The 27,101-nt window shown below is 47.6% G+C and overlaps 1 protein-coding gene across 1 annotated transcript in view; it reads right to left on the bottom strand.

Moving 5' to 3' along the window:
• Window positions 1–27,101, bottom strand: part of SPRTN (SprT-like N-terminal domain) — a 42,722-nt gene that overhangs the window by 10,060 nt on the left and 5,561 nt on the right. The window contains exons 2-3 of the mRNA XM_030196493.1: window positions 23,435–23,534; window positions 4,651–4,779 (exon numbers count right to left, since the gene is read on the bottom strand). Of these exons, the coding sequence (XP_030052353.1) occupies window positions 4,651–4,779; window positions 23,435–23,534 (229 nt within the window). The remainder of the gene's footprint in view (window positions 1–4,650; window positions 4,780–23,434; window positions 23,535–27,101) is intronic.

Below are 27,101 nucleotides of genomic sequence, written 5' to 3'. Positions count from 1 at the left end.
AACCAGAAACACTGTCTTCAAGGTCAGGTCCTTCAGTGAGGCACTTTCCCAGTATTCAAAAGAAGGACCTACTATGACATTCAAGACCAAATTAAGAACAAGATGGAGTGAAGGCCTAATCTGCTTCATCCCCCTCAAAAGTACACAATTTCAGGTTGTGCTGCCAAGGATGACCTTGATTACTACCTCTGAAGTATAAGACAATCACCAACTGCACCTTGAAGGACCTAAGAGCCACATTTTGTTCCAGCCCTCTCTGCAAGAAGTTCAAAATTTCTGGGACTTGTACTTGTATGCTATGCTCACCAATGCTTGAATATCCATCAGATCTTAACATACGTCAGGAAGGTAGACCGATATTGAGTCTTAAGCAGAATTGGAAGTAATGGAGAAAAAGTAGTCCTTCCTCAAACACCTCCTTTCAAGGGCCTGACCCTTCAGGAAGGACAACAGAGGGCTCAGCATGGCCTGTCTGGGAAGATCAAAGTGCCAGGAAGGGATAACTGGCGATCTTTCAGAGAATCACACCTATCAGAGGCTAAGGGGAAAACAAAAAGTGAGATCTTGCTGAGGCCACAGTTGAATTCCATTATATAACTGAAGAAATGGGTGCACTTGGCATTCTGCTGTATTCCCATGAGACTGAAAATCAGGAGGCCTCAGTGATCCACCAGAAGCTGGAATGCAGAGGGGCTAAGCTTCCACTCTTTTGGACCCAAGGTATTCCAGCTGAGGACGTCCACCTGCACATTCTTGTTGCCAGCAGTGTGCATTGCTGAAATAGTCAAGAGGTGAGACTTGGTCCACTGCAGATACACCCAACTTCCAGGGCCACTGCTGTACACTGGATTCTTTCTTGCTTGTTGACATAGGCCCAAACCATTTTCCTTTCTACCAGAGAGAGTGGAAATGGCATAGAGTCAGTCAGATGGTTCTGGTCTCCGAGCAACTGATGGGCTATGTCACCTCTGAGTGGGACCACTGCCCCATGCCACCTGACCAAGGCAATGGGCTCCCCCATCCCTTGAAGGTTTGTATCCATGGTTACTACTATCCACTTGGGAGGATCCATGGAGGTCCCACTGAGTAGGCTGCTGAGAAGATCCCAATGCACTGCCATTAGGGCAAGTGCACCTCAAAGTCCTGGTACCAAGGAGCCCAATGAGATATTGCTTCAGAACACTATGGAAACTGAGAAGAATAAGAGACTATTTTCCTAGACAATCTTTCTGGATACTGGTTCAATCAACGAAACTATCGCAACTAGACTACTACAATGCAGCATACGTAGGGTGCGAGGAAAACACATTAAAATCGCTGCAAACAGTCCAAAACACGGCAGGAAGACTGATTTTCAAGAAATCAAAATATGAAAGAGCAACCCCACTGCTTGAAACACTACACTGGCTACCAAGTCAAGGCTATAATATTTTTCAAAGCAAGTACCCTAATCTTCAAGATACTATTCAGAATGGCACCCGAATATATGCTTAACATGACTGACCTACCCTCAAGAAATGCCAGCTCAGAAAACAGAAACTACCTACTCCTACATCTACCCAACTGCAAAAACATCATCTACATAGCAGAATTTAGCTACCTGGGTTCCAAATGGTGGAACTCGATACAAAAAAACATAAGAAACATCACAAATCTCCAATTCAGAAAAGAAATGAAAACCTACCTCTTCAAAAAATTCTACAGCTAATCACAAAGATTTCATCGCCTTCCTTTCAAACATACCTCTTCAAAAACTGTATGAATTGAACCAAAACTCTACAAATTGAACACAAAAGCTACCACTACCTATCTCTTCAAAAACTCTATGAATAACCACACGAACTATAGATGTCCTTTCTACATTGCACAACACTATTGTAACTCCACCAAAATGTAAATTGTAAGCCACTTTGAACTGAAACTTGTTTCTGGATAATACTGAGAGACAAGAATGCATAAATAAATAAAATAAATAAATTAAAGCCTGTTATGCCTCCTCTATATGTATTTTGGCACCAAGAACTCCCACTTTAGACACTACAATTCGAGGAGGGCAGGCCCCCTGTTTGGTATTGAATGGACCTAGAGATGTACCGGATTCTGAGCAGGCATAAGTTGATTCTTGGCATAACTCCCTAACATCTCTGGCTTTCCAGCAGGAGGATCACCTTTGCCGTAACTTTACTGGATTCCTCCTCTGAGTCAGCTCAAATCACCCAGTTGTTTGCAAATATGAATCAATCCAAAGGGAAGAACTTTGGTCTTTCCAAGTTAAGCTGTATATTCAATTTTAACAAACATATCTGAACACACACACAGAAATGAAGTAACCACCTCATATTTAAAGAGAAATTTTCTTTTCTTTAACCAGCGACATCATTCTGCACAAATGGGTGTTATCCCTTCCTACCAACAGGTGGAGGTAAAATTCTGCCAGTGGCATCACCGGCATAAGCTGTGGTGCTCCCTGGAACAATCCTGCATGCATCTACCCAAGCAGCAGAAGGCCCCTTTGTAACACACCCATGCCTCATCAACCATTGTAGCTGCAATGATAATCAAGTGAGCAAAACATCACCGAGTGGCACTTGATACCCTGCATATACCATATCACAGGAACCCTCATATGGCTGCTAATCACAAAATAGTTTTTTTTAAGGACTTCAAAGGAAGCACAGACCACACCCAGAATCCCAAGCCAAGCTCTTTCTGTGGACGTGACTGCAGAATGGTGTCGCTAACCAAAGAAAAAAAAATTCATAGTAACCACCACCCATTTGGGAGGGCCTCCAGAGACTCTCCCCTCCAGGAGATGAGTGGGGCTGCCCCACCTAGTTAAATTCCATTGGATTCCAGAAGAAAGGAGCAACCGCCCCTCAAATTCCTGGCGCCTCTATGCCCAATGCGAGAGTAGGACAACAGGATCAGTCTCATGTGTTCCCAGGCACCACCTCCATAGGTCGCCGCTATGGAGCAGAGGAGCTGAAGTAGTCCCTGCCTCTGGAGATCTCCCTGTGACAGACAGCATGCTTCCACTTCTCCAGCCTGCACATATGTTCTTTCATAAAAGGCATTGCCCCTATAACATGATAGACCTACCACCTAGGTCTTCCAGGCTCTGGGAAGAGACCAATGGCTCATGCCCTTCTTCACAATCCAGTCCAGGCACTCTAACAGCTAAGTCACCAGAGCTGCAAACACCGTTGAATCCGCCTCCAAATTCTCCCTGATGAGCCAGTTGACCAGAAACGGATGCAACCGGATTCCCTGGCTGCAGAGCTGCATCATTACCACCACCAACACTTTTGAAAAGGTGCAGGGGAAGGCCTCAGTAAGGTCAAATAGCAAGGCTCAGAACGGGATACAAAAATGGAGGTGGTGCTTGGGAGCAACCCTAATAGGAATGCACGGATAGCCCTCTGCAAGACTTAGTGACATCAAGAATTCAACCAAGTGAACCAAGGCTATGACAGAGCACAGCATCCCCATGCAGATTTGCAGAAGCTTTAGGCAGCCACGGATCTATCAGATCAAGCATGGGCCTCAATGCACCCCTAATTCACATGGAATATCCTTTAGTGGCACTATGAACTAGATAAAGTAGTGGTCTAGGCCCTCATCTGAGAAAGACATATATTCCACTGCACCCAAATACTGCAGCATAGCAGCAACAGTCTGGCGCTAGGCTACTGATCCACAAGGGAACACCTAGAGCTGTCTGAAACTGAATGGGCAACCCACGGTGTAGCCCAGGTAGACCCCCTTCTAGTACCCATTGATCTGAGGCAATAAGAGCCCACTAATAGCTGAATACAGTCAGCCTGCCCCCTAGCCATGCAGAGAGGGGCCCAGCACCCCTTTATTGTTGATTTCACGGGTCCCTGGTTATGTGCCTCCTGCCCTTCTGAGCCCCATTTGAAGGCCAGCTGGGCCTGGGGGGGGGGGGGGGGGGGGGAATAAACGATTGCTAGGTAGCCGGCCAAATGTTTTTTTTCTAAGGCTGGCTAGCACTGCAGGGCACATGGGGGGGGGAGCCCCAAAAAGGGGTAAGGGGAATAAGGATCCATGACCCACAACCTCCCCTATTCAGTCAAAGGCCCTATGTGATTCAAGCCTAGTGCCTCCACAATCACCCATGGGTGATAACTGATGGCTACAGAACCAAGCTCCACATTCCACTGGGATAGGTCTATGGGAGCTAAGTCTGCTGCACCAGCCTAAACAACCTACCATCTGCTGGAGGTAGAAAACATACTGGAGAAATCCAGGGGGGAGCGCAAATCTATATACCTATGAAGTCACTGGAATAAATCTGTTTCTCTACCTCTGTCTGCTGGAAGGCAGAGAATACAACCCACTTACTCAGAATGGTGCAGACGGACGCTAAGGAAGAAAGATTAGGTCTTTTTAAAGCCTCAAGCCTTGCTTCTAGCACTGCCTGTAATCATCCTGCTTGCTACTATAACCCTCCTACCATCCAGTAAAACATTCCCCGTGCATCAACGTGGGTTTTTTCCAGTAGGGTTATTTAGTAAAAGGTGGCTCTTCCTGTGCAATGCCTTTCTTTCAAGGCTGTAGTTTTTTTTTTCTCCCTAGAGCATATTTTATTAAAACATACAGTACTTGTATCCAGGAAATTAAGATACCTACTGTAATATTGGATCCAGCCATGCCATTGATGCGATGCATATGTTTGCAAAACTCTGATCCATGAGAGTCATGGTCTTTATCATTATTTGTGACAAACAGCAAAGCATGGATCATTTCATGCAAGAGTGTCTGAAAAAGAAACAGCTTGAGAATTAGTATACAATTGATTTAATCTACAATCTTCAATACCACAAATGTCAGATGAACATTCTTGGCCATGCCCTTTATCACCAACAATCTAGACCAAGTGTTCTCAATCCAGTCCTCAAGACACACCCAGCCAGTGAGGCTCTCAGGATATCCACAATGAACGTGCAAGAAATAAATTTGCATACAATGGCAGTGGTGCATGTAAATTTCTCTCATGTATATTTATTATGGGTATCCTGAAAATCTGACTGGCTGTGTATATCCTGAGGATTAGACTGAGAAGCACTGACCCAGGCTACTTCCTTTCAACAGGAATGGAATAATTAGTTTTTTGAAGCCATACGTGCAGACAAGAAATTTTTTAGAATTCAGCTTTCACCCTTTTTTTGCTGTTTCTGGCTTTCCCCTGCTCTTCTGTGCAAGCTGGTTCAGGTTGACCATAGCTTCTTCAACCCTGGGCCAGCCACAGACGTTTAGGTGCCCAGGATTTTCCCTCAACATATTTTATATTGGTTAACATTTTGACCAATCATTAAAAATAAAAAAGTTATAGGAGTAGTAGCAAACTCAATGCTACATATGCTAAATAGAGACATTTTTTTTCTCTTTAATACACTCCATCTATGGTGACTTTTTTTTTTAAAGCCTACTTGCAGAAAGAAAAGACTTACAAGATTGTTGGCTGGTTGTGTCTGCTAAATAGCTTTTGTATTTTGTGAATTATCCATACCAAATTTTCAGGACATTTCAAGGCAGGGATATGAGGATTCTGAAAAGGTGGAACTTTTTTCAGATCCACACATCCTTGGACTGTGGATGCATGACATATGTTATGCAGACTCCATTGGTACTGAAAGTAATTGTCATTAAAAAAAATTCATATTACACCAATCCATTAAGAAAAAAAAAAGTAGCAGGAATTCATGCCAAATTTCTTTAGTCGGTCATAGCATTTCATATCAAATTACTAAAGAGGAATTTCAGTTATCATATTGTAGAACACCTTCCTTTACATTACCATAACAAATCAAACTTTAAGGCCGTTAAGATCCACCAGGCGGACACAACTACACCTGCCACTCTGTGCAGGTTACACTCGTCCATGATCACATACTGGCTTCACAAATACGGCAGTCCGCAATCTGCCACAATGCCAACCATATATAGGTAGTTATACTTGATACGAATCTTGGAAGAGGGGTTTTATAATTTTGGTTGTGGCATAGTCACATTCATTGTCAATACTTGATTAAACCAACAATCCAACAGAGAGATAAGATTTATTATTTTCCTAGTCCGCCCTTATCCTGGGCGGATTACAATAAAAACATCCATAAAATAAACAACAAACAAAATACACAAGGGAAAAATCAAACATATTACAGATACATCAATCAATCAATCAATCAATCAATCAGAACAATGTTCATTTTACTCACTGTTAAACCTTAAGGTGTCTTTCCCTCCCTCTCTGACATACACACAGCATATGGCATGAATGTGATATAAAATATGCACACTTGTTCTCAATCTGTCCTTGCTATTTTTAGGACACATGCCATAAATGACCACCAGCACTGGACTTACTTCCCAACTAGAGTTGCCATCTAAGCACTGTTATAATTCTCTTTAACTCTGCTAATCAGACAAGGGAATGCCTGGAACCGTTCCTGACTGGCCCATCTGGGCTGAGCTGATGTCAGTCTGACCTACTTAAGCTTACCCTTCCCTACAACCCTTGCTTTGGCGTTGCCCTTTGTTTTTTGCTGAAGCCTTACCTTGCGCTGTTTGAGCTTTTGCTCTGTGTGTTGTGGAGTTTTTCTCCTTCCTTGCTGTAGCTCTCTGTTGCTCTGTCTCAGTGTGCTTGCTGCGTGCTGCTTTCAGCGTGTGTCAGACTACCCCACTTCCCTCACCTGTGATTTCCTCTGACTGTGGTGCTTTGTGGTAAGCGCGTGTATCATTCTGTTCCAGGTTGTTTGTTTTGTTTCCCTTGGAGTTACCCTTTGTGCTGTGTTTGTATTTTGTCATGCTTCTTGTCCTTGTGGCAGACTCAGGTGGGGGTTGTTTGTTCTTCCCTGTGTTTACATTAACCCTTGTCTGCAGTGTTCCTGCCTCTAGCAGCTGTGTGTTCAGAGCCTGGTTAACCCTTTGACTGCAGTATTTTGCCTGCCTCTGGCAGCTGAGCATTTGGAGCAGTCTTTCCCTTGTGACTGTTTTAAGGGAAAATGAGGTTCTTACCTTGGTACTTTTCTTTAGGTCACAGCAGATGAATCCATTAACTGATGGGTTATGTCCGCCTACCAGCATGTGGGGATAGAGAACACTGAAACACCATAGTGTTCTAAGGACAGCTAGCTCCATCTGTCTTCAGTATTCAAAACTTCCAAAGCAGAGTGTATCCTCAAAGTAGAATAACTTGAACTTTCCTCATAGCGAACGAATGCCCCAGAGCCGGAGCAATAATCACACAAAGGAGGGACGATCTCAACCTCCTGTAACAGAACAGAAATCCTGAAGACTGTTTTCCGACTTCTCCCAATGAGGGAACACGTCTGCAGGAAACAACTGAACAAATAAACAGACAGGGAGGGATCATGGATTCATCTGCTGTGACTAAAGGAAAGAAAATTACCAAGGTAAGAACCTAATTTTCCCTTCCTTGTCATCAGCAGCAGATGAATCCATTAACTGATGGGATGTACAAAAGCACTCCATAGTTAGGGCGGGAATGTCACTCCCTGAGCAAGCACTTGCGCTCCAAACTGCGCGTCCCGCTTTGCTGCAACATCCAGCCTGTAATGCCGGACGAAGGAGAGCTTAGAAGCCCAAGTATCTGCACTACAGATCTCCTGAAGAGAGAGTGCTCCTGTTTTGGCCCACGAAGAGGAAATCGCTCTCGTGGAATGCGCTTTAAATGCGTCAGGCGGAGACCACCCTGACAGCAGATACGCAGAAAAAATGACCTCCTTGAGCCATCGGGCTATAGTGGCCTTAGACGCCGGAGACCCTCTTCGAGGACCTGACAACAAGACAAAAAGGTGATCAGAGGTCCTGAAGTCATTTGACATTTGTAGATACTGCAAGAGAGCCCTGCGAACATCCAGAAGATGTAACTGCCCAACAGACTCTGGAAACTCCTCCTTAGTAAAAGAGGGCAGATAAATGGGCTGGTTTAGGTGAAACGCTGAAACCACCTTAGGCAGGAAAGAAGGCACAGTACGCACCGTAACTCCGGACTCTGAGAATTGCAGAAAGGGGTCTCGACAGGACAGAGCCTGGAGCTCAGACACACGTCTCGCTGAGGTTATGGTCACCAAAAAGACTGTCTTTAGAGTCACATCCTTTTCTGAAGCTCGCCTCAGCGGCTCGAAGGGCGAACACTGGAAAGCCTTCAACACCAGCCCCAGGTTCCAAGCCGGACCCGGCAGCCGCACTGGCGGGCGGAGCCGGAGCGACCCTCTTAGAAATCGGGCAATGTCCGGATGAGCGGCCAGGGGAAGACCAGAGACCTTCCCTTGAAAGCATGCCAATGCTGCCACTTGCACTCGCAGGGAATTGTAGGCCAAGCCTTTTTGTAAACCATCCTGCAAAAACTCCAGTATTGGCGAGACTGTAGCCCTCGTGGGTGTGATCACCTTTGAAACACACCACACCTCAAACTGGCGCCAGATCCGAGCATAAGCAACGGAAGTGGACCGCTTGCGGGCCTGCAAGAGAGTGGAGATGACTGTTAGAATAGCCTTTGTCTCAATTGCGCCCTCTCAAAAGCCATGCCGTAAGACCAAAGCGGCAGGGATCCTCCATGGTCACCGGGCCCTGCCTCAACAGGTTCAGTACCAGAGGCAAAGGAAGAGGGGGCTTCAGCAGTATCCGCCGGAGGTCCGCGTACCACGGCCACCTGGGCCAATCCGGGGCAATGAGAGTCACCACTCCGTGATGTAGCTGAATTCGCAGGAGGACTCACCCTATCAAGGTCCAAGAAGGGAACACATACAGGAGGCCCGGAGGCCAGGGTTGAGCCAAGGCATCCAACCCCGCCGAGCAAGGATCTCTCCGTCTGCTGAAAGCACAGGACTCTGGCATTTGCGCTTGATGCCATTAGATCCGCTATGGGCGTTCCCCATTTGGCACAGATCTGAAGAAACACTTCGTCTGCCAGCTCCCACTCCGCTGGGTCGATTTGATGCCTGCTTAGAAAATCGGCTTGCACGTTGCTCTGACCTGCTATGTGAGCAGCTGACAAAAGCTGCAGATGTAGCTCGGCGCAGTGGCAAATCTGAACGGTCTCCAAGGCCAGTGCTCTGCACTGAGTGCCGCCCTGTCGATTTATGTAGGCCACAGCTGTCGAATTGTCTGACAGAACTCTGACAGCCAGCCCCTCCAGAGTCTTGTGAAAGGCCAGAAGCGCCTGGAATATCGCTCTCAATTCCAAGCGATTGATGGACCACCCCGATTCCGTGGGTGTCCACAGGCCCTGCGCACAGCTTCCCTTGCAATGTGCTCCCCAGCCGACCAGGCTGGCATCAGTTATCACCAGGCACCAAGAGGGAAGCACCAGCGGCATGCCTTGCCGCAGCATGCTGTCGGAGAGCCACCACTCCATACTGAGCAGGGCCGCAGGGAGCCATGTGAGTCTGCATTGATAATCCTGGGACATTGGAGACCATCATTGAAGCAGGGCAATCTGCAGAGGTCTCAAGTGTGCTCTTGCCCATGGCACTACCTCCAAAGTGGCCATCATCGACCCCAGCAGCTGGACAAAGTCCCAAACTCGCGGGCAAGGCATCCGCAGGAGCAGACGAACCTGATTCTGAAGCTTGCACTGCCTTTGGTTGGGTAGAAAGACAAACCCTGAGGCCGTGTCGAACCGGACCCCCAAACATTCGAGAGACTGAGAGGGGGGTCAGGTGACTTTTGGGTATACTGACGACCCAGCCTAGAGATTGCAGTACTTAGACCACTCTGGCTGTGGCCAGACAACTTCCGTCTGCCGAATACGCTCTGATGAGTCAGTCGTCGAGGTACGGGTGAACTTGGATACCCTGTCGCCTGAGAAAAGCAGCTACTACCACCAAAACCTTGGAAAAGGTGCGGGGAGCTGTGGCAAGGCCAAAAGGTAAGGCCCGAAACTGGAAATGTTTTCCCAACACCGCAAACCGGAGAAACCGTTGATGCGGGGACCAAATAGGAATGTGCAGGTAAGCTTCTTTGAGGTCCAGACACGTGAGAAATTCTCCTGGCTGTACCGCCGCAATCATGGAGTGCAGGGTTTCCATGCGAAAATGTCGCACTCTTAAGAGCCTCATTGACTGACCTTAAGTCGAGGATCGGTCAGAAAGACCCGCCTTTTCGAGGCACCACAAAGTAAATGGAGTAGTGACTGCAGCCGCGTTCGGCGGGAGGCACAAGGATCACCACTCCAAGGTGTAACAAGACTTATAAGGTCTCCTCTACCACTGCCCGTTTGACGGCAGTACCGCATCGGGACTCTACAAACACGACTCTCACCGGGGCGCTGAATTCCAATCGGTAACCTTCTCTGATTAGGTCCAGGACCCACTGATCGGAGGTAATCTTGGTCCATTCCTCGAGAAAGAGGGAAAGATGTCCTCCTACTGCAGGAATCGAGGAATAGACCGGCGCCCCATCATTGAGGGGGCCGCTCCTGAACTCCAGGCCTTGAACAGGCCACTGCGGAACGCTTGTTTGAGTGAAAGGAGTTCCTCTGCTGAAAACGGGCACGTTGAGAAACCCCAGCAGAACGCCCCGGGCGATACCTGTGAGCTTCACGAAAGCGATGTCTGGAAGAGGAGGGCCACACAGAACCCTTGGAAGAAGGCCTCGGTCTATCCTTGGGTAAGCGCTGGGGTTTAGGGTCCCCCAGGTCTTTCACAATCTTCTCCAGCTCCTCTCCAAATAACAGGTGGCCCCGAAAGGGAAGCTTCACCAGCCTGTGCTTAGAGGCCATGTTAGCCGCCCAATGACGTAGGCATAGAAGGTGGCGGGCTGCAACCGCCACAGACATCTGTTTAGCCGAAGCTCTGACCACATCATAGAGGGCGTCAGCCAAAAATGACAGGGCCGACTCCATCCGCGGTGCAACCTCAGCGAGGGACTCTGCACCATCCGCAGGCTGCTCCACTGCCTGTTGTAGCCAAGAAAGGCAGGCCCGGGCAACATAGGAACTGCATAGACACGCCCTTAAGGCGAGGCCCGAGGTTTCAAATGACCGTTTCAACGCGGATTCAAGCCGCCGGTCCTGTATATCTTTCAGAGCAACCCCTCCCTCTATGGGGAGGGTTGTCCTCTTGGTCACCACCGTGACCAAGGCGTCCACTTTAGGCATCCCCAAAGGGGCCAAGTGCTCCTCACTTAAGAGGGTAAAGCTGACCCATAGCCCTGACCACTTTCAAAGGCCCTTCGGGTTCAGACCATTGAGCTGAAATAAGCTCTTGGATGGAGTCATGCACAGGAAAGGCTCGAGCAGGCTTCTTAGAACTCGCCATCCTCGGATTACCAGAGGAGGCCTCGCCCTTGGCAGGATCATCAATCAAGAGGTCCTGCAAGGCGTACGAAATGAGCACTGGCAGCTCATTGCGGTGGAAAATCCTCACCGCACTGGGATCATCCAGATCAAGTGGCAAACCGGCACTTTCCTCTGGCTCTTCAGACCAAGAGACCCTGCCAGACCTCTCAGAATCCACACCGTCCGACTACGGGGGGGGGGGGGGGGGGGGGGGGGGGGGGGGGGGAGGGAAGCGTGCCACTCTCCGACGGGGAATTTACCTGTCTGTGTTTTGCGTCCTTCCAACGCTCGGGGGAATCAGCCAGCCCCGGGCCATCAACACCCGGCGGGAAACCAGGTAGCAGCGCAGTGTCAGACACGTGCGGCAAAGCTCTTTTCAGCATGAAAGCTTTATGCATTAAAAGCACAAACTCCGGGGAGAAGCACTCACCCTGACCCTCCATCTCCGAATCAGGAGAAATGGGAACAGGAGCTCCTCTGGCAGCCTCTAACCCAGGCGTCCCCCTGCACTCAGACTCCTCTGCAACAGCAAGGGTCGAGGCGTGCAACGCTTCCAAAATGGCGCCCGCTGCTAGCTCCATTGAGCGGGAAGAATCATCGCTCGCCATGCTCGTACCAGCTCTAGCGTCTAAAGAGCACATCTTACAGAGCCCCGCTGCTGATCTACGTTTACCACAACGGGAGCAACGTTTAACTGCTTCAGCAGCCATCGTCCGACCGGACAGAATTGTATAAGTAAAACGGTGGCTTTGCACCAAAACTTCCCCCGATTGGAACGGGGTCCGCGGGACCTTCCCGGAGGAGCTGGGCACTACTCTCACCTCAAAAGACCGAGTCAAACAAGCTCCGGTCAAGCTGCAGGTGGAAAATAGCCTCAGAATAGCCACGCAGAACCAATGCGTATTTTTTTTAAACGCTATGAGGAAAGTTGGAGGCAGGCAGCAACAAAGGTACTCCGGTAGGCAGGGGGACGGGTAAGGCAGGGAAAGGGCGAACCTATATGCCTTCAAAGTGGGCACCACCAGCCACAACACTCCTGCTTCAACTGGCAAAAGCACAGGAGCCACCCCAGGCACAATTTTTCCAGGAGCTGATCAAGCTACGTCCACACCTGCTGGGAGATAGAGCAATACTGAAGGCAGATGGAGCTAGCCGTCCTTAGAGCACTATGGTTTTTCAGTGTTCTCTATCTCCACCTGCTGGTAGGTGAACATAACCCATCAGTTAATGGATTCATCTGCTGCTGATGACAAGGAATTATTTTTTGCTGTCACTACCCTCGCTATTACTGTGTACTGCTCTTTCTGAGCGGGGTGCATCTCAGGCCCGGCTATTTTTTGCTGGCTTTTCCCTCTCCTGTCTGCTGGGGGTCTCTGCTCTCTGTATCCATTTCTCAGTCCCTCATTTCCTTTGTGTGCTGTGGGGTACAGCCTGACGTGTTTCCTATAGTTACCTCTCTTAGTTCATTTTTCCCTTGTGTCCTTAGCAAGCACTTAGTTTGGTGGTGCTCTAGTCCCCGTGAGGACCCCTCATTTTTTTTTCTCCCTTCCCTGGGTTTGAGTCGGTTCCGGTTAGGCCGTGAGACTCGTATGACTGTATTCTGAGCAAGTGGGTTCCCGATAGGCAGTGAGCCCGCCTGAATGCCCTATCTTCCCCTTTCTGTTAGTGCAAGTTGGTCGCGTGTGAGTGTGCAGGGCTTGGTAGCTGGGGTGGCGTATAGTACCTGTTGGGTCCATCCTAGGTCTTGGCCTAAAAGCTATACTAGGCCTCGGCCAAGGCTCAAGGGCTCACGACCAGCCTAACAAGCACCATTTCTCAATGTCCAAATTCATTAGAATGGAGGCCGCAATTGTGGCATGTGCATCCATCATCGCAGCTGTCACACTGCACAGGCGAGAGCTGCAGTTGAATGGAGTCAAGCTTACCCTCAGAAATTATGGATATGGATTGAACAAGATATGGTTAGGAAAGTGTCCCTCCATTTTCTGTTATGGCTTCCAAACACTACCGAGTCTTGGCAGTGGAAGTTTGCCCTACAACTTTGCACACACTACAACATTGGGACTCTATGAGCAAGCAATCTGGTTTTCAGTCATCTTGATTTATACCCATCCACTACAACCCATTTGTTTTCCCCAGTTCTATCTTCCTCAGTATTTAGGATTTGGAAGGAATGGGGTTTGTCAACCTAGGGTTTACTGATGAGTTGGCCCATACATATCAGCTCCCTCAAATGTATTACCTTCCCTATGCTGAACTAGCACATTTGCTTTTGCATAAAGATATTAAACCTTGGCTGGTCAGCAAAGCAACTGAGCTTGAGGATATCTGTGAGGACTTCATTCCACAAAGCACTCAGTTACTGCCCTGTACAGACATCTAATAAGACCGGGATCCTTCTGACCATGGAGATAGGGTTAAGTGGGAAATAGAACTGGACGTTAGTTATAAACAGGCTGACTCTGTGGCAATAGAGTCCCTACTTCCCAAAATAGCTGCATCAGCAAATGATCAGGAAAACCACATGAAGATGGTCTACCCATTGGTAACTGACCCCTGATACAGCAGGAAACCAACAGTTTAGCCTATCTCCAACTTGCTAGCATGGAGGTGGCAATCAGGGGAACTATGATGCACATCTAGTGGACATGCCCTAAGGCGAAGGCCTAGTAGAGGAGTATTCAATTCCAGATTTGCCTGCTTATGGGTATTCAGATTTCTTGGGATTCAGGCATAATTTTGCTGAATAGACGTACACCTGGATTCTCCAGCACCAGGATCTCTCATTCGACACTGCCTAAGTGTGGGGAGATTTGTTCTGCTGGCAGCCTGGAAGGATCCTGGGGTCCCTCCTGTGCATAGCTGATATGATATGAGTACTTGACTGCTTGTGTCCTTGACTTTGGCTAAATGGGGAAGGATCTGGGGCCCACTAAAGAATAAGATCTGACAGAACACTTTCAAATGCTTGTGAAAATGACTTTGTACAGATATTTTTCTCTCCCACTCCTCCCGCTTTTTTGTCCATGTTTTTGTTTCTTTTGTTTTTGCGGTTGTTGGGGCAGTGGGTTAAAATGGAAAAAATCTGTGAGGTTAATGATGCTGTGTTACTTATTAAAATAGTTGAGTTGAAAATGTAATAATATGGTATGTGTTCCATGTTACTGTTTCCTTATTGCTTATATTATAGCTGTGTTAATAAAGTACTTCTTTGGAAAAAAAAATTTAAACTACAAAGACTAGGGGCCATTCCATGAAACTACATGGTAATACTTTTAAACTGAATAGGAAAAAATATTTTTCATTAAATCAATAGTTAAACTCTGGAACTTATTACCAGAGGATGTTGTAACAGCATTTAGCATGTCTGGTTTTAAACAAAGGTTTGGACAAGTTCCTAAAGGAAAAGTCCATAAACTGCTATTAAGGTAGACATAGGGAAAGGCACTACTTATCCCCAAGGTCAGCTGCATGAAATCTCTTGGGATTTTGCCAGGTACTTGTGATCTGAATAGGCCTCCATTAGAAGCAGGGCTATATAGACCACCAGCCTGACCCAGTATGGCTACTCTTTTGTTCTCATGGTATCCTGTCCTTTAATGGTTATTTCAGCTAGGAATTTGGAAAGTGTTGTGCTAGCCAGAATGTGGGCAAGTGCGATTACATAATTGGTGGGAAAGTATTTGGTGGGAACCTGGGGATCAGAATAATTGGGTTAAGTTGCAGGACCTGATTGATGAAAATAACTAGGGTTAGTCTCCCCTGGGTCCTAAAACCCTTTTCACCGCAACCGATACCAGGTGCATAGCCAGAAGTTGATTTAGGGGGGGAGGGGCCAAGAACTTCCTCTCAGTCTCTCCTCCCCCACCACGCCCATTATACCTTTGCTAGCAGTGATGCTTAAGCCCCACTAGCCAGTTTTGCCGCCAAAGCCCTGCCCATGCCATCTGAGAAGCGGGGTGCTCCAGCTGCGATGCCAGCATTTCCGCCCATGCTCAGTTCAAATAAGTATGGAGAGAGAAATTGGTAGTGCTGCTAGGAAGCAGAAGAAAGAGAGACCAATGATGGAGATAAGTTGAGGAAGGGGATGGACGAGTTGTCTCATCAGTGCCATAGCACTCTTGCTGTTCTTAGCTTCATGGAAGTACAATAGACAGCCACTGGCTGTGCTAAAGTTACTTTAGAGAACAAAGCCAGTGCTATGTAATTCAGGGTGAGCTTCTACACTGTTAAAATTAAAGAGAAGAGGTTTAGAGGAGGTGTTCAAGTAAGACTGGGTAGTGATATAAATAAATAGTAGTGACAGTTTAAAATCTGTAAATGTTCTGGCTGGTTGAAAGTTTGTGCTGAGCATGTACATTGAGAGGTGGGCATGCCTGCAGGGAAGCGTACATGACAATTAACAGGTGACCTGGACATAGCTAAAAGCCATTTCATTGGCCAATGGCTCAAGCAATAGGTTCAAAGAAGAATTTTAGCTGTGACGGTTGGTGTAGAAAGAGTTGGTGGGTGAAATTCTAATTGCTTTTTTTGTTGCATTTTTGGACAAAACTGCCCTTGACTTACGCATGAGTACATATGGTAAAATTATGCCTTACCTTTTCTTTCCTTTAGTAGAAGCAGATGAATCCAAGAACTGGTGGGTTGTGTCCATCTACCAGGAGGTGGAGATAGAGATTACAAAGCTGAAGGCAGTGATACCAGATGGCCAGCTCCTCCTTCACCTCAGTACATGTCTCATCACCAAGCAGAATCAGACAAGAAACCAGGAAGCCTTCCTCACCAACCATACAAAACAGAAACTTGTCATCTGACTTAAGAGAAACCACAACTGCGATGGAGTCCTCTTCAGTGGTTTCTGTTCTCTTTCCTCTTCTTCTTCTTTTTTTTTTTTTTGGAAACTAAAGACCAGAACAAGAACAGATAGGCAAAACAAGCACGACTGACAAAGGGCAGGATCCTGGATTCATCTGCTGCTACTAAAGGAAAGAAAATTATCAGCAGGTAAGACATAATTTTACCTTCCTTAGCGTATGCAGCAGATGAGTCCAAGAACTGGTGGGATGTACCAAAGCAATCCCTAAGTAGGGTGGGAAGTCGCCACTCCCTGAGACAGAACCGCCGTTGCAAAGGCAGCATCTGAATAGTAAAAGCACACCCGTTCTGCTCAAGTAGATAGCAAACTCGTGAAACGAGCCTGGAATGCCACCGGTGGGATGCAACCTTTCAAAAAAATCCACAAATTATCTGCAATCCAACGAGAAAAAAATCAGATCAGACCAGAAGCTGCCGTCCCACAGCAAGAACCAGCGACAAAGACAAAGAGAAGATTTGAATGCTGAAAAACATGCAACATCTGCAAATACCAGAGAGCCCTCTGAACATCCAGAAGACAAAGCGTCGTGTATTCCGTGTGAAAATCCCCGTCCCAAAAGAAGAGAAGAGAGAGAGGCTGAAAAAGAAAAAAGACAAACCACAGCCGTAAAAGAAAGAAGGAACCGAAAGCAAGGTCACTCCAGACTCAGCAAATTGCAAAAAAAAAACAGCTTGGAATGGCTGAACTAAAAATTCAGACACTCTGCGTACCGAAGAACTGGCGACCAAAAACACTGCTTGTAAGTTCCTAAGCGAAGCATTCTGCAAAGGAACAAAAGGAGTCCGAAGCAATGCTCGGTAGACAAGGAACCCCAAACTAGACTCTGAGAATACGAATGAGGTTTCAGGGAGAAGAGGGTCGCAGCAGCGGAGGAGCAAAGCACTCTGCAAGAAATGCACCACCTCAGAGTGACAGGCCAGGCCAGGCCCTTCTGCAACCCATCCTGCAGGAAGAACTCAATCACTGAGGAACAGACGCCCACAATGAAGACCAAGCGTGGGCCACAACCAGCCTCAAAAAATCCTCAACACCTGACAATACGCGGTTGCAGTGGACCGTGAACCACATACAAGATCGCAACAGAACAGTAACCATAGCGTCCAAAGAACTCTGTTCCTCAGAGTCAACCTCTCAAAACACTAGGCCGTAAGACCAAAGCGAGAGGGATCATTCACTCAGGGCGGACCCAGAACGAAGAGCCCGGAGTCAAGCGGATCCAAAATAAAGGCACCACTAGAAGCCTCATTATATCTGCATACCAAGGGCGCCGTGGTTAAACTGGCGCTACCACAATGATTCGACCCCGGTGGAGAGCGATCTGAAAAGAACTCGGCCGCAGAGAGGCCACAGAGGAAACACTATTGAAGAACGTCCTCTGGTCAAGGATGCAATAGAACAATCAGCCCTGCCGAAGCACCCTCTCTCCGATGACAGAAGAAAGAAGGCACTTGGGTGTCCAGCCGGGACGCCATCAGATCTACCTACGGAGCTCTCTCTGAGGCCATGTTGGAGAAGCACTGGTGCGGCATAACCATTCTGCCAAGACCAGAAGATGGCAGAAAAGAGAACTCACCATAGGAAAAGCCCGCAAAGTGGGCATAGAAAAGGAACATGAGGTCCTCTGCCCATTCCATGGGGGCGACACGCCCTGATGGCCACAGTCTGACTCCAAGTCCCACTCTGTCGAAGAAGCAGCCACCGCCTCATCTTCTCCGATGGCAGAAGCACCGCCTAGCCTGCGACATGTCCTGAAGTGCTAGAAGACGAACAGCACCAAAAGCAGGTCCAGGCGGGGGAGATGGCACAAGCACTGCTTGGCCTGCAATGTGTCCTGAAAGGCTAGAAGACAAACAGCACCAAAAGCAGATCCAGGCGGGAGATCGGCTACACCATCCCCTGTGCCATCCACCACCCTGGAAATGGAAGGAGGAGGCAAAGGGCTTTCCAGTCTGAGAGACTCGCATCCGTGACCACCACCATCTACTGCGGAAGCGCCAAGGCATCCCTTCCACAGGGAGGAATTGCGAATCCACCACTTCAGGCTTTGGCGTACCAAGAACAGCCACGGAAGTCACTGTTGACACTTCTGGAACACAGGAGACCACCCGTCGAGAAGCAAGAGTTGTAGATGTTGTCTATGAGCACCACCCACAGCACTACCTCCAAAGTGTCCACCACAGAGACCAAGACATGAATGCATAGCCAGGCCCGAGGACTCGGCGCCTTGAGCAGACTGCGCACCCAAGTCTGAACCTAGGTCCTCCAGTCCTCGGTCAAGAAAAAATATCTTACCAGAGCTGTCTGGAATGGAACGACGTGGCTCATTTGAAGGGTGACCACCCAGCTCAAGGATTCCAAAAAGACCCGGGAAGATAAACTCTCGGATCTCATCTACAGTGAGGTGCACTCTGATGCTGTCCTTGCGGAGAATGCCGCAAAATTCCCAAACCTACAAAAAGGTGAATGGAGCCATAGCCATGCCGACAGGCAAAGCCTGGAACTGAACACGAGGGCTCAGAATGGCCAAACAGAGAGGGATGCAGATGATGGGGTCAAACAGGAAAGAAAAGAAATGCTTCCTAAAGGAGAAGTGCAGGGAAAATTGAAGTAGCTCTGAATATAGCTAGCTGTCCAATATAAAGAAAAAGTGCAATAAAAGCCTTAGAGACACTGCAACAAACAACTAGCTAGAAGTGCCACACATACAGTGCAGGGGCATATTTGAAAGTCGGCGGTAGCGGGGGCCGAAGCCAGAGTGAGGGGGCACATTATAGCCCCCCCCCCAGCTGCTGCCATTTCCGACCCCCCCCCTGCCGCCGTGGGTACCTTTGCTGGTGGGGGACCCCAACCCCCACCAGCCGAGGTCCGCTTCCTCCTGCCGCTGCGAGGTTTTTTAAGTTCTTCATCGGGATTCGTCCTCCGTCACTCTGTGCTGCTGTTCAAAGAAGCTGCTAGCTGAATGCAGTTTCGGACTGAGTCTGACGTCGCTGCTGCACGTTGTACGTGCAGGACGTCAGACTCATGTACAACGTGCAGCAGCGACGTCAGACTCAGTCCGAAACTGCATTCAGCTAGCAGCTTCTTTGAACAGCAGCACAGAGTGACGGAGGACGAATCCCGATGAACTTAAAAAACCTTACAGCGGCAGGAGGAAGCGGACCTCGGCTGGTGGGGGTTGGGGTCCCCCGCCAGCAAAGGTACCCACGGCGGCAGTAAGGGGGTCCAGGGCGAAATCTGCGGGGGCCCAGGCCCCTGTGGCCCCACGCAGATACGCCCCTGATACAGTGGAAGCTGGAGCTGTTAAGCAATATTTTGATCAGAGTCAGACAGCAAAACTAGAAGAGCAGAGCTGCTGTGGGAAACCACCACTAATCTTTAGCACTGTAGCCTAGTGTAAACTGTCCCGGCTATGGAAAGAACTGCTTGTCAAGGCAAGCAATATGAGAGAGGGAAGTAAAATATGCCCCATAGAAAAGGAGCTGAGGGCCACAGTTTCTAATATGATGCACAAACCAGCATTAAACCTGTGACCTTCAGGCTGAAAGCTAACCTTCTTCCAGAAAAACATAACTATTTTGCTGAAGCTACTGCACCTGGAGCAAAACCCCCATGACAACAGCACTGAGGTTCCATGGTTACCATGGAGACCAGAGCACTAGCCCCAGAAAACAACAATATGTAACATTTCCCACAGAAAGGTGGTGCCAAAGGCACTAAGCCTAGAAACTCACACTTGTAATTGTAAAGGAGCAAAAGGGGCAACAAAAAAAAAACAAGAAAGCCTACTGCACCTGGTAGTCCCAGGCAGTTTCCCATCCAAGTAGAAACCAGCCAGGCCCAACCCTGCTGAGCTTCCAAGATCAGAGATCAGGCACACTCAGGGTGGTGGTGTGCTCATAGGCAATGCCTGTACTGCCAGTATAAAAAGAGTTTCACAAAGGAAGGAGGGAACCTTCCAAGCTGTTCAAGCAACTGCCCTCAGAGAAAAACTGAGGGGACAGAAAAGTCTGTAAATAAAAACACTAAATAGGCCCTTTCACAGGCCCAACATACAAGGAGCCCTGCTCTGATGCTGTTCACTGTTTCCCACACCAGGAACAGCCTTAGCCAATGCAGGAACTAAGAAAATCTAAACTCACCACAGTGAGGCCTATTGCTATAAATGTACCCACTTAGGCAAACATGGCTTTCCAGCTCAGGAGATTCTTGCTGCCTTTGTGCAGAAAGGGACTGCCCTGAAAGACTCCCTCCGAATAGAGGAAGACAGGGGAGAAATGGACCCTACTGCGCAGCTGGAGAGAAAACATCCCCTCTTTGGGTCAGGGTCCATCAGAAGAGACTGAGACAGGGTACAAGCCAGAAAACTCCAAAGGATGAACTAAAAAGGAACTGTTAGCTCCCCTACCAGACTTCTGCAACATATAGGCATTCAGAGCAGCAGAATGAACTCGGAGGGGGTGGGGGGGGGGGGGGGGGCGGGAGGTCAGAAAGCCCCTGCCCCAAAGAAGCACCCAGTGGCTGATGTGCATCCCAAAAATAACAAGGCACATTGCAGAACCATCAGATTCCTTCTGGAAAAAAACTTAGCCCTCTAGAACCCATCTGCCCGAGATGGGCATAAAAACACCCCCAATCACGAAAAGGGCTACTGAGGCCAAGCTCTCTTAAGAAGAAAGGTTCAAATTAAGGATCCCAGAGCAGAGGAGATCCTGCTCAGAAGATATAGAAACAGCTTAAAGTAATTCTGTTCTTTCCTTGGATCCCCTTGCATAGTGAGGGCAGTTAGAGAAGAATTTGTGCCACTGCCCCAACTACATGCAAACAGTTTCTGACTCAACAGTGATTTTGGTAAAGGAAACCAAAGACTGGAGAAAATAAAGGGGAATCCCCTGGACCAGCAGTCTCTAATGGAACACAAGGTCCTTTAGGAGAAGCCGCCCCTCCCCCCTGCCCACATCAAGGCCGCAGGGCGGGAAAGGATCAGAGCTGATATCAGGAGAAAAGAGAGGGCCACGCCAGCAAAAAGGTGCACATTCCTGCCATTTTAGCGCAGGAAAAGGCTGCTTGGGGAAGGGGAAATTCAGCATTTCCCTCCCCAGCGTTCAAATACGCCACCACACAGAATCCCACTGCGCAGCATCTGCTACCGCAGCGGGAACAGCTTTCAAACACCAGCATCGCCCATATTAAAGCACGGTACCCCCGTGCCAAAACAGAAAGGCAGGGACTCACTGAACAGCAGGTGTCTCTGGAGGAGAAGCAGAGTCCCACAGACGCAGCAGCCTGCTGCCTAACCGGCACACAGACTGAAAGCACAGCACTAAGACAGGGAAACCCTGTACTGCCCGGTCCTGTCAGAAATCTTCTGTTTTGTTTTTTTTTTAAACACCAAATGAAGGCAAAGGAGCTCTCTTGGTTTGTTTGTTTTTTTACTGGTGAGGAAGGCTAAAGCTTTAAAGACCGGGAGGCAAGGGGGGAAAGGATGAAGCAGGGACCCAGAAGACTGAGTATGCCCCCAAAGTCGGCACCACCAGCCAGACACCCCTAAACTCAACTGGCCCACAGGACCCAGGAGTATCCCCAACAGACAAATCCAGGAGCTGCTGAAGCGCCGTCCACCACCTGCTGGAGATAGAGATGTACTGAGGTGAAGGAGGAGCTGGCCGTCTGGTATCATTGCCTTCAGCTTTGTAACCTGTATCTCCACCTGTTAGTAGATGGTCACAACCCACCAGTTCTTGGATTCATCTGCTGCATACACTAAGGAAGGTACATATTTGAAAACTGAAGCCACCTAACAATGCACCTAGAAACTCATTTCATAATGTAGGAAAACACCAGTAAACTCCTATTTTTCTCACCTTCCCAAAACAATGAACTTCCTGAAAAGTGAACACCTAAAATTCCATTGGTGGGGTGAACTTAAGCTGAGAAGCAATAATCGTAAGCCAGAATGTAAAAATTTCAACTAGTCTCGTACATCTTTGTTAATAGTTACCTTGAATTGTTCTGTGCATTTCTAGTCTTCTTGTAGTTCTGCCCACATCTTTCTTTGGCAAATGTAAATGGCTAACCTGGATCTTCTCACAGAATGACTTTGTACATAAACCCACTATCTTGGGGGATGAGATTCATTTATTGATGAAACAGAAGAAATTATCATGTTCATAGTACTTCGTGAACAAGTTTTTAATATGACTGTTTCTCTTAGATGAGCATTTTTTGGCAAGATTTTTGACTACTAGAGAATGTCCCAAATGTCTTCAGGCTCAGGTATCTTTGGCTTATATTATTTTGGGACTGTGGAAAAGCTTCTGTTTTTGGGATCAAATAGTTTCTTATATAAGCACTGTATGGTTCATTCCCTTGCTTTTTGATAATGTGGTGCGTCAACCCCTCTTGTGTAAAAGAGATGTTAGACTAGTACAGAAATTTTGTTTACTGGCAAAAATAAAAAAAATGTATATTGCATAACTGGATGTCTTCTGCTCCCCCAACTGAACTAGTGTAAGAATGAACTTTATAAATCTGAGAATGGAAAAACTGGATGCTAAAAATGCTACTCCTAGAATGTAGAAATTGGTTCAAATTACATGTTCTCCTATTTAGGCAGTGCTTCCCATAAGGGCACATAGCACTTTAATTTATGGGGTAGTTTTTAGGGTGTTATAATGTGCGATATTTTGGGAATGAAGGTGGGGGACTATATGGAAGGGTATGGAGGAAAGTGTAGCAATGACTCCCATTTAAATTGGTGTGGCTGTGGAGAAGACCTACCCACAGCCACTCTTCCATTTGGAAAATTTCTTCATGTGTTTAACAGGGAGTGTTAATTGAAAATTTCCACCACTGTTATATGACGATTATTGTACACCTCATTTTGTTCTGAATAGTTTTACGATATGGATGTATGGTTCTGTATTTTCTTTGGTGCAAATAAAGAACATTACAAACAAATGTAAATGGTTTGGTGTGATCAAACTGTTTACATCCTAAAGAGGAAGAGTGAGATGCAGGCAATTTACCACAATTTCTGAACCATATAATTTTGTATCTACTTATAGTGCCTAGTTCATACATATTTTTGAACCTCATGCATTACTAATGCTAATAATAATCATTAAAAAAACCTATATTTCATCTGCTATCAATCATACAGCTTACATAAATCTTCATTGCTTGCTTCATAGAATGTATCTTCACAATTATCTCTTCAACTTATTAAAATTTACCTCCACCAGATCTTTCCTTGGTCTCAATTTCAAAAGTGGCTCACTGAGGCGGATGGAACACAGCCCACCCCTTCCTTCATAACTGCACACTCCAGCACACCTAAAATAAATAAATAAATACATAACACGGTGAATCCTTGATTTCTCAATATAGGAACAGTTTACCACAAATGTTTTTCAAATCAACTACACAAATTACAATTTTCTTGTTACAAGGTTACAAGGTAGAAAAACAAACATACCTCTGCATATTAACAAGCGTGGAAAAATATTCCAAGCACCAGGTTGACCAAAACTAAATTCTTAGCATTTGGAGCTGCACCAGCCTCTTGCACAATGTGGTCCAGAATTTGGCAGCTAAAATTTAAATGCTAAAAAATACAGGTTCATGCATTTGGACTACAATGGAGCAGTACCGTTTAGGGATGAAAAACATTTGTGCACAAAAGAGAAGTAGGACATGGTTGTGATTTTATGTGATGATCTTAAGGTAGCCAAACATGTAGAAAAGGTGACAGCAAAAGACAGAAGAATGCTTGGCTGCATAGGGAAAAGAATAGGAGATCTCATTTAAAATACTGTGTACAACTGTGGAGCAGAGATGGGTAGTAATGAAGTACTTGTACTTTGTTGCAGTACTTTTACTTGTAATGAGTTCCATTATTTTTCTTTTGCTTGTAATGAGTTACTAAGTACAAAAGTGCAGCTTAATTGTAACAAAATACAAATTTAGAAAGTATTTTCTTTAAGATTTTTTTTTATATCTATGTTTCTCCCCCTCTACAGGCAATGTCTGACCCGGCTTGCAGCTGATTGGGTCTGAACTTACGGTCCCAGAAACAGCTGAGTTGGGATCAGATGTCCAGGCCCAATCAGATTCAAGCCAATGTCTTGGAAGCCCTAGCCCCACCGCCCCCCCCCCCCCCCCCCCCCCCACAAAGAGGAAGTGGAAGTGTACTATCAGCCTCTCACCTACCCAGAGTCTTCCGAAGTGGCCCCTGTTGCTCCTCCTAATTTAGCAACAGAATAGTGCAGCTGCACTGATTGAAGGAAGGACTCCTCAGAGGAAATGGTACTTATGCCTGAAGTTGTCACATGTGCATGTTGTGTTCAGCCAAGTCCTGCTCCTGCCGCCTAACCAAGTTGCAGATAACCCCTCCATTAGTGCTGCTCACTTATCTCCAGCTGCCAGGGCTGCAGGACCTGGTGCTGCTCCTTAGCAGAGATGGGCTGGCATTGCTCTGCAAGTCTACAGTCAGTGTGCAGGGAAAGCCTCACCAGAACTGTCCTCTGCCTGGGCTGATGTAGTACCTCCAAGTACCCCCTCAAAAAAAGCCCTGACCATACCAAAACCTTCCATATATACATCATACAGAATCAGCTAACATGAAACCCAGGGAGAGCCTCTGGATTGATCTGATGGGACTAATGGAAAGAAAATTTATCAGGTAAGAATTAATTTTACCTTCCATTGCGTCCCCAGATCAATCCAGAGACTTGTGGGATGTACCAAAGCAATCCTCAAAAAGGGTGGGATCAAATTCCCCCGGAAACCAAAACAGAAGCTCCAAAAAGCACATCCTGATGCGCAGCGACATCTAGCCGGTAATGTTTAGAAAAAGTATGAACTGACGCCCAAGTAGCTGCTTTACAAATGTCCTCCAACAGTACCAGCCAGTACTCCGCAAATCACGCAGCCTGAGCCCTAGTCGAATGCGCTCAAATCTAAAGAGGAAGAGGCTTCCCCATGGAAAGGTAAGCAGACCCGATCGCCTCCCGAAGCCAGCGAGTGATCGTAGCTTTAGAAGCCATATCTCCCTTTTTGTGTCCAGCAAACAGGACAAACAGATGATCGGACTTCCGGAAGGAATTAGTCGCTTCCAAATAGGCCATCAGGGCCCTTTTTACATCCAAACACCGCAACTGATGAAAATCTTCCGGGTAATCATCCCGCTTGAAGGGCGGCAAATTCACTTCTTGGTTAACATGAAAACGAGAGATCACCTTCTGTAGAAAAGATAGCACCGTACAAATCGAGACCCCTGCTTCCGAAAAACGCAGAAATGGGTCCCTGCACGACAGAGCCTGAAGTTCCAATACCCTTCTGGCCAAAGCCATTGCCACAAAAACCACCGTCTTCAACGTCAGATCCTTCAAAGATGTCTTACAGATTGGCTCAAACGGAGCCCGCTGAAACGCCCGCAGTACTAGGTTCAAATTCCATTCCGGCACTCGAGGCTGTCTAACATGACTAACGACTCGGAGAAAATGAACTACATCCGGATGAGAGGCCAACGAACGACCACCTAAGCGGCCTCTAAAACAGGCCAACGCTGCCACCTGTACCTTAAGAGAGCTTAATGACAGCGCCTTCTCAAACCCCTCCTGCAAAAAGGCTAGAATAGTCATGAGAAGGGTCGACTCCGGCGAGATGCCTGACGACGAACACCAAGATACAAAAGTTCGCCAGACTCTAGCATACGCCGAAGAAATAGATTGCTTGCGCGCCTGCAACATCGTCCCAATCACCGACTCAGAATATCCTTTGCGTCTGAGTCGCAACCTCTCAATAGCCAAGCCGTAAGACCAAATGGGATGGGATCCTGCATGATCACTGGTCCCTGAACCAGAAGATTGGTAATGTTTGACAGCCTCAATGGTTCGTCTATCAACAGATGCACTAAATCCGCATACCAAGGACACCTGGGCCAATCCGGAGTCACCAGAATGACTACTCCTGGATGTCAGGCGATCCTGCCGACCACCCAACCGATCATGGGCCATGGAGGAAAGACATACAGGAGGATCCTGCGGCCACCTTTGCAACAGTGCGTCTATTCCTTCGGACCCGAATTCCCTGCCCTTGCTGAAAAAACGGGGCACCTTGGCATTGGAAAACCGGGCCAATAAATCCACTACCGGCATCCCCCAACGGGACGTGATCCAGTCGAACGCTACTCGAGAGAGCTCCCACTCCTCCGCATCCAACTGGTTCTCGCTTAGGAAATCCACCTGCACAGTCAGAACTCCCGTGATGTGAGCCGCTGACAAAAGAAAAGACGCTTCTCCGCCCAGCAGCAGAGGGAAAGAGCCTCCATTGACAACTGAGCGCTCCGAGTGCTCCCTTGGCGATTGACATAGGCTACCGCTGTCGCATTGTCACAGAGAACTCGTACCGACTGGTTCAACCCTAATGTCTCGAAGGCTTGCAGCACCAGCCGAATCGCCCACAATTCCAGACGATTGATAAGCGAACCTCCGACGAACTCCACACACCCTGTGTCGAATGACCCAGGCAATGAGCCCCCCCAGCCGGACAGACTGGCATCCGTCGTGACTACCCACTATTCCGGAGTGGCGAGGGACATGCCACGAAGAAGATTCTCCAGCTGGAGCCACCAGCGCATGGCAAAACGAGCCCGAGCCTCCCACAGGATCCGAACCACATAATCCTCCGACAACGGGGACCAACGGCTGAGTAGAAACCACTGTAATGGACGCATATGACTCCTGGCCCAAGGGACCACGTCCAGCGTCGCTGCCATCGACCCTAGCACCTGAACATAGTCCCACGCCTTAAGAGCTGCTACTTGTAGGAGTGAGGAAATCTGCCGCAGCAGCTTCAACCTGCCCTGAGCGGTATCGAACCGAACGCGAGATACTCTGT

Source organism: Microcaecilia unicolor, chromosome 3 (assembly GCF_901765095.1).
Source record: "Microcaecilia unicolor chromosome 3, aMicUni1.1, whole genome shotgun sequence".
Classification (NCBI taxonomy): Eukaryota; Metazoa; Chordata; class Amphibia; order Gymnophiona; family Siphonopidae; genus Microcaecilia; species Microcaecilia unicolor.
This window is presented reverse-complemented; position numbering and strand designations above follow the sequence as displayed.